Raw genomic sequence first — 12,281 nt, forward strand, 5'->3', positions numbered from 1 at the left:
CGACCCGCCCCCTCTTTCCTGGTAACAAATGCCGCTACTCGCCTGTGTGTCCTTTATTTTCCAGTGAATTTAGTTTGAAGTGAAAAGCCGCGCCAGATGAGGTTGAACTATAATCCATGTTTCTAGTTATTTATGTCTGCTTACAACGTTCGATTTATGCGATATATTGTAACACTCGGCACGCAGTATCGTAAAGTGGCATGCATTATCGATGAAATTTAGGCATAATGCTGGAATATATTCGTTTTGTACTGCATGGGATGAGAGTGTAATCTCTGTCGAAGCGAATATTACATCCATACACTTTGTTTGAGAGGTATAATGCAACTCTGTGTTTTCTTCACAATATAGGGATGTCCGTTTGTTTCCTCTTTGCTGGATAATATCAGAGAGCATCATACGGTAGAGAGCCATGTAAAGCTTCACTCAGCTTAGGAATATTAGCAGGTAGAGGAAAGCGACAATCAGAAGGTGAAATATTAGGCGAACTTTTATCCCCGACTGAATATACGTTTGGACTGTTTCAACACTGATATAGCGACATTTATTTCAGGAGTTACATTTTTTTCTGTGCTGCCTCTGGTCGTTAAGAGAGGAGCGGCCGCTAAATCATTCATGCAGCATTTTTGGCCTCACTGAATCCTTGATTTAAGAGTTAGCAGCAGAGCCAAAAATTACCTCATATGTGCTGCATCTCGAAAACGAAAAATGCATTAAAATCGTGCATGGGAACAGTGTTGCTGTCCTATCGTCTTCCTTCCCATTATTCTCTTTTCTTTTCCTAAATAGTGAAATAAAGTTTAGGACAATAACTTTAAATATTTCTGGGCGTTTATCAAAAGGAAGCGTCTGGTTCATACCCCTACTGTATGGTAGTAGGTACCGTCCAGTACAGTGCTAATGCCCAGGTGATGGGTGGTGTGGCCGCAGCCTAAAAATAAAGATTCCGTCGCAGAGATGTACTGATTGGCTGGACGCACGGTATTTTCGTACAAACAAAGGAAATAAATTGAGAGTTCGACCATGTTCTACCCTGATGCACCAGCATTATGGCCTGCGAAACACATGTTTATCGCCTATGGAGGTGTGTCATCATCATCATCAGCCGTTTGAGTATCCACTGCAGGACCGGCCTATCCCGACCGAAGTCGGGACGATACAGCCAATGTATCTCTACCAAGTGGCTTAGGCTGTCTAGTAGAGATTGTATGTAGGGTGAGAAGTGCTTGTTAGTGTAATTGTAGTGTAGGAGTGGCTTTGGATGTGTGTGTAGTCTGTGAACCAAGTGTAATCGGCCCGCGCAAGCCGACTGGGTGCAAGCATATACTTTATAGTAAGCGACACTGGTTCAGCCACAGCACCCCTTGTGTCCGCCAATGCTCTACGTGGTCGGGTGAACACTCCCAAAGTTTATTACCCTGGCGGGGCGCGAACCCTGGCTCACCCGTGTACGAAACGAACACTCTACCACTGTACAACAAATGGAGGTGTGTAGGACTACATATATACTGTACATGTACTTGATGTGTCCGAATCTAGGCAAAGGCTTCAGGGCCAATCCTAAATCCTCTTACACACCTCCGCATGTCACCACTTCGGCGCTAACACCCATCATCCTTATTGAATACATGCTAGGGCAGTCTCATAAAGGACTGGTGTACTGGTATTAGCGGGGGTATTTTTACATGTCGGCGGGTCTTTTGATAGATCAGTAAAGTCTGCTTTTCATGAAATTCAGTTCCTTAAATTCTTCACTGCCCCAGCTGGGATTCGATCCTGGGTCCATTAGGACTGCAGGCCACCTGTCTACCGATTAAGCCACCTGTCTACCGATTAAGCCACCTGTCTACCGATTCAACCACCGACCCCCCATATATATATATATATATCTTTTGGTCCCTGTCTGTCTGTCTGTCCATTCATATCTGTCTCTGCCTACATATCTGTCTATCTATCTATATTCATGTATATCTGTCAATCTGCCTCTCTGTTTATATATACTTTTACTGCCCGAATGCACACACACACACACACACACACTAACTGTCGGCATGTGTTGCCAGGCTGGATCTGGAGACCGGGCGGCTGGGCGGTGGTGACGTGCGTGCGGCGGTGTCAGCTGCCCGGGAGGAGGCTGACCGCGCCATCATGAGGGAGCAGGCGGTGGCGTACGAGCTGGAGCAGGCGAGGCAAGCCATCAACAGTCTCAAGGTAGGGGGACACTCACGCCAAGGGGTATGCAATATCAGTTCGTCTCCAGGTAGGGTCACTGCCACACTCACGCTAAGGGGTATGTAATATCAGCTAGTCTTAAGGTAGGTGCCTTGATATACTCACGCCAAGGGGTATGCATTATAAATGTGTAGTGTGTATATGTGTACGCATTTTTGTTTAAATGGATGGGATGGAAAATATAAGGAAACACTAAAGTTCTTTTTCCAGCGGTCCGGGCAACACACGGACCATTTTCCGAACAATTGATTTTTTTTATTTTTTTTTTTTTTATTTTTTTTATTTTTATGGATGGGGTAATGAGAGTTAAAATAAGTCATGGAAAAGTTAGTGAAGCTGGTGATGAATAATGAAAGGTGGAGTATTTCAAACCTGCTGCATACGAATGATGGTTTTCTGCCTGTTAAACTACGCAGGGTTTATGCAGTCAGGTTTAGAGTTCATTGATGCCTCTGAGCAGCATGGTTTTTAAGTATATGTAGATAAGAGTAAAGTGATGGTTGTTGAGACAGAAGCTGACTCATTGTGATGTGTTGGTGAACAGAGTGACGTGAGTTTGTGAAAATTAAAAAGCATAGTATCCCACTGCAGAAATAGTAAAGAGATGTAACAAGCGGAAGTGGGGGCAAACTGACTGAATGAAGAAAGTTAACCAGTGCCATGAATGGGATGATACGGAGCAACTGAGTATGGTTTACTGTAATGTGTAGAATTGCCCACATTAACGTATGGGTCTTAGTAAATATGGTAGAGAAAGAGTCTAAAAAGTCAAGAGTGGGAACAGTGGCAATAGGACTGTTAAGGAATGTTGGTTTCGTTTATTGATCAGGGGGAAGAAGTTGTTTAAGATGTAGGGTGCAGATAACAGTTAATTAAAAGGTAAGAAAATGTAATCGGATATTATAGTCATACAGAGAGAATGAGCGAATGGATGCAAATATTGTGGCGATAAGGACAGAAGGGAGTGAGTGTGAAGGTGGCAGGAGGCGTGATAGGCCAAGAAGATGTACGGATATATGAAAGTGAGGTATATAAGTTGAAGAAGCTAAGGGAATGACAAGGGATCGAAGTGGGTTGATGGAATATATATCGGTATGCAGATGACAGTGGCTGCATCCCATTTCTTAACTTGGTTGTCAACGTTACGACCTTATCTCACAGGTGACCGTGAAGTGCATCTAAAAACTGTATATAAAAAATAATGTGCGGCTGGTTATTGCTTCTGAGCTGCAGCCAAAGTTGCGAAGGTTTAGGTAATGTTTGTATGATGTATATGGACCATTACACTGAGCATTCTGTTTAATAGTTCCACTTTTGTCCTTTCCCTTTGTTTCTGGAACCTGTGTTACTTTGACTCTTAGGTGGGAGTCGGGGTTGAGATTATGATGAGGCTGATGAAGTCAGTATGATACACTTAGCAATAATAAATGTTATGCTTCCCCCCCCCTCTCTCTCTCTCTCTCGTGCGCGCTGTGTGTGTGTGTGTGTGTGTAACTTGCTTAGTTATCTTGCTGGCAAAGCGTAGGGGAGATGAGCTTATGTTGCTTGTGTACGGTATATTAGGCAGTTGATGCCTGTTAGTAGCTATGTTTCATAGCAATATACGAATCTGAACTATAAATGCAGCAAGAAAAAGAACCAGCTCTAAGAGAGTGCAATACCTGCGTCATACAAATGGTCTAAGGACGCATATTTGACTTTGCCCTGTGACCATGACCTCTACTGATTATTCTCAAAATGGAATTACATCATTGTTGCTCACCTGCCGGCCCTTCTGTAATGTTTGGTGTAAATTGGATCAAAACTGTCGTGAGTTGACCTTGCACCGTGCCCTTGACATTGGCCCATTGTTTTCAGAACAGAATCTTCCCATCTTTGACTGACCCACAATCTTTTCGTCAAGGTTAGTTAAAATTTAATAAAAACCAGTGAAGTTTTGGGGTGGAACATTTGATATTTCTAATGACCTTGGCCTTTGACAGATTGCACTGAAAACTGAATCCCCTTCACCTTAAACTCCTCAACAAAATATGGTCAAAGTCGGATAAAAACTGTTTACCATGGCTGCTATGTGACCATGACTTTGACCCATTGCATAAAAAAAATATGCGAAACGTGGCTGACTCTCAGGCATATTACTAAGTATAGCAACAGTTAAATAAAAAAAAGTATTATTTTGTTCACACACACATGGATCGAACTTTGAGCTTGCCCTGTGACCATGATTAGTACTGAGTGTTCTTAAACCGAATCCCTTCGTCCTTACCTTATTCTGAATCATTCCACCAAGTTTGATCTCAGTTAGATCAAAACTGTACTTGGAAACAGACGTCCACACTGAACATGTGGAACGTGTCCGAGCACGCCCGGTGCGAATTTTGACACATACGAGTAATACACGCATTTCACACCTTAATGCTATTAGATCTCTCTCCAAATGGCGTTAGCAGCCCACAGAGATCTCCGCAAATGGTGAGGGATACGTTTTTACACTCCAACCTGTGCTATAGCAGTATACAGAGATCTCCCCAAATGGCGAGGGATACTTTTTGTTTTTTTTTATAACACCCTAACCTTTACTATAGCAACATACAGAGATCTCCTCAGATGGCGAGGGATATTTTGTTATTCTCCAAGCTGTACTACAGTAGCCTTCAGAAATCTCTCCAAATAGTGAAGGATACTTTTTTTTTTTTTTTACACCCCAACCTGTACTACTGTATATCCTCCTACAGAGATCTCCCCAGATGGTGAGGGAGACTTTTTCACAGCCCAGGCTAAACATTTCTTGACACTCTTAAGTGAATTTCGGCTGAAGTAACTTGTCCTCGCTTTCGCTAGGATAGTAAGTTTATCTTGTTATGTGACTTTGATGTTTGACCCGTCCCTGTGACCTTGTCTTTTAACTGGTTGTTCTTAAAATAGACTTCCCTTTTCCATGCCCTACTCTAAACCTTTCCACAAAGGTTAATCAAAAGCGGATAAGAACTGTTTAAGATAACTCAACAATATTGCCTACACCTTTGACGTATTGTTGAAAAAAAAAAAAAAAAAAAAATCAGTCTCTTGATAGACCCCAACCTTCCACTAAGATTGATCCAAATTACATTAAGCTGTTTTAGTCACTTTGTGAACACAGACACACACAGGTCAAAATCTTACCTTGCCCTGTGACCTTGACCTTTGACTGATTGTTCTTAAAATCAGATCTCTTTGTTTTTGCTTTAGCGTCAACCTTTTGACGATGTGTGGCCTAATCGGACAAGAATTGTTTAGCTGGGTCTTACTAGGTCAGGCTTTGTCCAGATCTTATGACCTTGATCTGATGTAAAAAAAAAATAAAAAAAAAAAAAAGGCAAACCTGTTGGCCCCCCATCAGTTCTTTCACCAAATCAGGTTAAAATCGGGTCAGAACTGGGATATTTTATTCACAGACACACGAACAGAGAAACATGCGCACCCACACCCACCCACCCACCCACACATACTCGTGTCAAGCAAAACAAAACACGTCTCTTTCAATCGCGAGCGTGGGTGCAATTATTGTGTTATGTGTCGCGTGCACACACTGCCCGCTTTCAGAAACTGGAGGTCGAATTCAACTCGTGAATTGAAATCAGACAGGTATATTTTCACACACACACACACACACACACACACACACACACACACACACACACACACGACCCTGTGCAATAGCAAGTCCGCATGAATGTCTTATTTTTAATGTGCATTGTCGGTGTCGTGTGTGTGTGTGTGTGTGTGTGTGTGTGTGTGTGTGTGTGTGTGTGTGTGATTTTGTACATTGGTGTATCGTGTGTGTGTGTGTGTGTGTGTGTGTGTGTGTGTGTGTGTCTGTATGTGGATGTACGTTACGGGTGTTGTAGGTGTGTGTATAAATGCCTTTGTGTGTATGTACGTTATGGATGTAGTAAGTGTGTGTATGAATGATTTTGTGTGTATGAGTGTATGTGTGTATGGGTGTAGTACGTGTATGTATGTGCGTTATAGATGTCGTAGGTGTGTGTATGAATGAATGTGTGTATGTGTGTTTTGGGTGTCGAAGGTGTGGCAGTCAGCGGGTGTCAGGCTGGTCTAATGGCTCATATCTGCAAGGTGGTGTCCGCCGGGAAATTTCAAACAAAAAATAATATTCGCTTTGGGTCCAACACATTTTATGGCTTCTCCGACATGCAGGACATATATATACAAGTTTGCAGCTGCGGAGGTTGGATGTCGAAAGTAAACAGCCACAATTTAAACTATTTTATCGGTCGTATAATAGGCAGACTTGAGGTATATAGGAGAAAGGATGATCATATATTGCACAGTCGTTCTCAGTCACAGGGTCTGGAGATGGCTCTAAAAAGTGACTCTATGTGCTGATCCTTGCATCTTCTGCCAGAGTATGTTATGTATACTGATGATGGAAAAATGTGTGTGTGTGTGTGTGTGTGTGTGTGTGTGTGTGTGTGTGTGTGTGTGTGTGCGTGTGCGCTCTCTCTCTCTCTGAGTACGATACCGAGAGCTTGTGGGTGGGTAAATGGTTTGGATCAAGGCCTTGGGTTGGATATTGCCATGTATCATTTGCCCGGTTGCTTGTAGGGCACGATTTAGGACCGTATCTACGTTAAGTCGGATTAATTGTCTGGTACGTCATTTAACAATCTTAGGGTTCCGTGGCTGTCGCTCAGAAACAAACATTTGGAGTCGGCTAGAGTAGAATAACAGATGTCTTTACCATGGGAGAGTTAATGGTGACTATATTAATACTCCCAGGTTCATATGACTTGCCTTCGGGTGAATGAAATATACTGGTGTAAGTGAGAGTAAGTTTATGCTAGAGAAGCCACGATGAAGCCTGGGTCATGCATGATGTAATGACGTCCAGCAGGTGTTAAATATTGCTGCCACAAGACGATTTTTAAAGGGGTTGAAGGAGGCAGTATCTAGCCCCTCTAGTTCAAAGTCTCTCCCAGGCTGAATACAATAGCCTAGTGGTAGCAAGAAGAGAATTTATAAGCTATCGTCGTACTAAAGGAGTTAGGTGTGTAACATTACATACCTGACTGAGGAATAATAAAACGAAGTAGAATGGCAGTCAGGCGTAGAGAGGGAAAAGAATGCCGTGCACAAACTGTAGACATTTATGAGAAAGAGGAATATCAGCCACACTCCTTTTATCCTAATTTCGCCTAAAATCTCCATCTCTCCATCTTGGATTCTGAGTCATAGCAGTAGATTAACACTAGAAAATGATGCTTATCAGTTGCAGCGAAGAGGACCCAGAGCCTTAGTATTATCTAACTCTGCCACTTTCCTTCGTGAAGTAAAGTGCAAAAGGACGAAAATGTTGGCCAAGGAAAGATTATTGTTGTTGTTAAATACTCCCGGTCTGTCTTGCCGAGCAGACCCATCAACCACAGGTAGCTGGGCCATCCTATGTAGTGAACCGATGTTCCCTTGCAGCTGACAGCTCCCACCATTGGCGAGGCGCGGGGAAGAGTGTGGAGGTTTGGGTCCCGGATAGACTACATCAGCGTCTGTCAACCCTACTGAACAGGGGCACCATAGTAGGCTCCCCATCACCCCGTTATTTGGTTATATGGTTGCCACCCAGCGTTGTAAATGGTTTCTTGGGTTACATGAAGTGAACAGGCTTGTCACTCAGTGTAGAAGCACTGTACGTGGGAAAAACAGTAATACAAATAAAAGGCAGGTTTGGATAATAGAAAAGAGGAGGGCGAACACTGAAGAAGAATGATGAAGGCGAAGGAAGAAGTAGTCAGCGCTACATTAGATGAGTGGATGGTGGTCGTCGTCATCTACCACCAGCAAGGGAAAGTAAAAGAACTGTATACATTTGTGAGCAAAATGAGTGAGAAAATAATAACGTAGGTGACACCGAAGGGAAAGTATGTTGTGTTGGAGAAAATTGAAGCACTTAGATCTGTCTGTCTGTGTGTACGTATGTATTCTAATGTACGTTTATGATTGTTTTTCTTTTTATCTGTATTTTTTTTTTTAATTATCAGTGGAACTCACTTTCCTTCTGTTTTCACCGCTTCTCTCACCTTCGCATCTCTCTCCCTCGTGTGTGTGTGTGTGTGTGTGTGTGTGTGTGTGTGTGTGTGTTTAAATGATATCAAAAATGCTCCCGTGACAGGAGAGAGAGAGAGAGAGAGAGAGAGAGAGAAACGGGGACGACGGAGAAATTGGGATACAGGTGGGTGGGGGTGGGAATGCAGCGCCGCGGGCTTAGCAATATATCGAATACCGAATATCGAGAACTGGCTGCGATATTTGGCGTGCCACTCATCATTCTGGCGGTGTTCAAGACTACCCCTCACATTTTTATACTCTTCGGATGTTATTAAACTCAGCCTCTGCAGTTCGATGACGCTTCTTTTTCAGTTTACGAGTATTATCAGTTCCACAGGATTTTTTTTTTTTTTTTTTTTTAATCTTTGGAGGGTCTAGTCGAAGAGGAGTGGTTAAATATAATCTTCATGAACCCAAATGCTACGAGAGAACTCCACATGGTAAATAAAATCGCCTGGTGGACGCAAGAATAGCATAAACATGTACAAAATTACAAGACAGATGCAGGACCATGATGACTGTAATATGGGGCGCCTTTAAAGACAACCTTAATGTAGCACCGTGCGTCCGGAAAAGCTTATGGTGGGCCTGACTGAATGGGCCGCTCCAGGAGATGCATCGTACCTAAAAATGATCCTCATAGTGAAAGAGTTCAATTTGCTAATACCATTTCTATTTTTGGGAGTTCATAATAAACTATAATTGCTACCACTGTGGATTGCTCAGTAGCAATAGTAATGTAAGACTGGACATTACTTGTATTGTTGTCGTCCATCATTCATTTACACACACACACCAATGTTGTAGTCAAGACCAGGCACCTCGAGACCAAGACCAAGACCAGACCCTCCGAGACCAAGACTAAGACCAAGACCACGTCAAGCGACACCAAGATCAAGACCAAGACCACATCAAACTGGACTCGAGACCGGTCTCGAGACCTACAACATTGTGCGCCGTGAATCGAATCAGCCATGATTTTTCTTCGTGTATGATCATAAATTCCAACATTCTCCATGCCGCGATGCACTTTGTATTGCTGGTCTCGACCTGGTCTCGAGTCAAAACTCCGAGACCAAAAGCTTCGAGACCAAGATCAAGACCAAGACCACGTCAAGCGAGACCAAGATCAAGACCAAGACCACGGCAAACTGGTCTCGAGACCAACAACACTGACGGACACACACACACACACACACACACACACACACACACACACACACACACACACACACACACACACACACACACACACACACACACACACACACACACACACACACACACACACACACACACACACACACACACACACCCCGCTAGTTTAACTGAAAAACATACAATTGAGATGTTTAATTTCACAGCAAGAAAGTACCTTATGTTATAGCAAGATTATGTAATGTTCTTGAATTTTCTAATGTCATCAGCAATATTTCTGCTTTCTTTGTCAAATTGGTGGGACTAGAGAGAGAGAGAGAGTGAGTTTGAACACATTAATATAAATCATTAACCTTCATCCTGATAAGTAATATTGTACGGTTTATTTGATTAGTTATGGGTATGACCATATGCAGCAGTACATCAGTAACCTAAACAGGATTAAGATCACTATCATCGCCATCGTCGTAACTACTTAAGGGATTTGATAGGATTTACAAGTAGAGGAAAAACTTAAACAAAAATATATGGAAGATATGAAGAGAAAGAACTTACCTCAGTCACTCACCATTCGAAAATTTGAAACTATAACTTGTTTTCCATTGTCTCCACTTTTCACACATAGCTTTATCATGGCAGTTTTCATGACAGCTGTAGAGCAGAACCTTTCAATTGGCTTAATGTCTGTAGAGTAGAGCACTTGTCACGACTTTTTCCCAACTAATTTTATCCGTCCTTTCCTCTAACTTACCAGTGTCCAAAGTTCGCCTCGTCACACATTCACGTGCCATATCAGACCACCATCACCGTCTTCTTCCTCATCATCTTCTTCACACCTACCATTATTCGTTGAAGTCTCTGCACCAGGAACTTATAAGTACAGCTGTTAATCTCCAGGCACTCAGGCTGTCTGACATGTTTTCGTTAAACGATTCAGTGTTCTCCCCATTACATTTTATTTCAGCATACAGTATACGTCGTCACCACATACTGCCTTCCCCTCTCCCCTTAATTTTTTTGCCAAGAGTACTTCACGTCTGCCAGGGTGGTCCATAAATAGCGCCACACTAGAAACTCACCTGGCGTTATCTCTTACGTTGCGAAGACGGCTGACTCTGCTGGTGTGGGAGTGGGTGTGGCAGTGGGAGTAGGAAATGCGTATATGAAGCAGGATAGATGTTGATAAAACTTGCTGAGCCGTCCCAGTATCACAAGAATTCGTCTGGAACAGGAACCCTGTGTATGGATCGCCCTGTATTCTGGAGTATTTCACCGTATTCCTCTGTTGTACACCAGCAAGGCCCAGTCATGATAACACTCAGTAATATGACCTACTGTTTTATCTTCAATTACTTGATCTTAGTCAGTTTGGGAGTTCGCCTGGGAATTGGATGTGTAAATGACCTCTGAATCTAACCTGTATACTTCGAAAAGTCAATTCTAAGCTGAATAATACCTTAAGAATATACCAAAAATAACGTATAAAGGACGTAAAGGGTTAAACCACTGCTGTTCTCCTCACTATTTCCATTAATCATATGCCATTACAAGATTCCAATGTCGTATTTTTCATCAGCCTACTTTTATATTCACCTTCATACTTTCCTAATTTTTGCCCAGACATTCATTATGACATTTTTGGTTCTCTTTTTTTAAACAGTCTTACTTTTTCCGAGAAGTTCTCTTTCATTTTTCGAGCAAACTCTTCATTAGCCCTTTTTATAGTCTCTTTAGATATATTTTCCTTTTAATATAAAATACATTCTTATGGGTAAAAAGTGGATGGAGAATCTCAACAGTAAATGACACACACACACACACACACACACACACACACACACACACACACACACACACACACACACACACACACACACACACACACACACACACACACACACACACACACACATAGATTTATAGATAGATATAGATATATCGAAGTAGTAGGGGCATAAACAAAATAAAAAAATTGTTTAGTTACAAAGGCAATAAAAAAAGATAATAGAGAGAACCAGGGTTGGAGAAAATCACCTATTAAAAAAAAAAAAAAAATCGATTTTTTTTTTTAATCGGATTTTTTTTTTTATTTACATCAGATTTTTTTATAACCTGTGATTTTTTTTTTTTTCCCCCAACCTTGTTTGTGCCTTTGGGAATTCTGTCAGAAGAGTACCATACTGAGTCTTTTTTTTCCTCCCACTTGCTGCAGTGCGTCCGTTAGGCATGATTATAATATCACTGTTCAAATAAACAGACTTACAAAATGTAATATAATAAATGTGAACGGGAAGTGGGAGTAAGGCAGTGCACCACAGGCAGCACTTCTTGGTATGGGGAGGTTACTCACTCAGGGTTGGAAAAAAATGGCACACACACACACACACACACACACACACACATATATATATATATATATATATATATATATATATATATATATATATATATATATATATATATATAATTCAATCTTTTATATTTTATTTAAATCAGATTTTTGTATTTAAATTGATTGTTTTAACTGGATTTTTTTTCACTTTCATGAAAACTTTTTTTTATGTACTAAGCCTTTACCAATGTTAAATGAAATCATATTTTGGTATCATACATTTATTACCCAAAAGTTGCAGTGCAGCTTGAAAAGACATGATGCATGAAAGGCTTTCCTAACCGGAGCACTTATTATTATCAAAGATCTTGCCTTCATTCTTCTGTTTTTTTAATATTTGCCTTGTAACAAAAGGCAATCACTTGTGCCTGACTTGATCAAGATCAGTACAGGAAGA

General features: G+C 41.6%; 1 protein-coding gene across 3 annotated transcripts in view; it reads left to right on the forward strand.

Moving 5' to 3' along the window:
* The window catches only part of LOC145397813 (uncharacterized), an 856,770-nt gene that overhangs the window by 374,894 nt on the left and 469,595 nt on the right, over positions 1 to 12,281 (forward strand). For all 3 annotated transcript variants that reach the window (XM_080270837.1, XM_080270836.1, XM_080270838.1), the window contains exon 5: positions 2,064 to 2,211. In XM_080270837.1, coding sequence (XP_080126963.1) covers positions 2,064 to 2,211 — 148 coding nt within the window. The remainder of the gene's footprint in view (positions 1 to 2,063; positions 2,212 to 12,281) is intronic.

The sequence above is a fragment of the Coenobita brevimanus genome, chromosome 43, assembly GCF_032717465.1.
Source record: "Coenobita brevimanus isolate Jiangsu-jjx chromosome 43, ASM3271746v2, whole genome shotgun sequence".
Taxonomy (NCBI): Eukaryota; Metazoa; Arthropoda; class Malacostraca; order Decapoda; family Coenobitidae; genus Coenobita; species Coenobita brevimanus.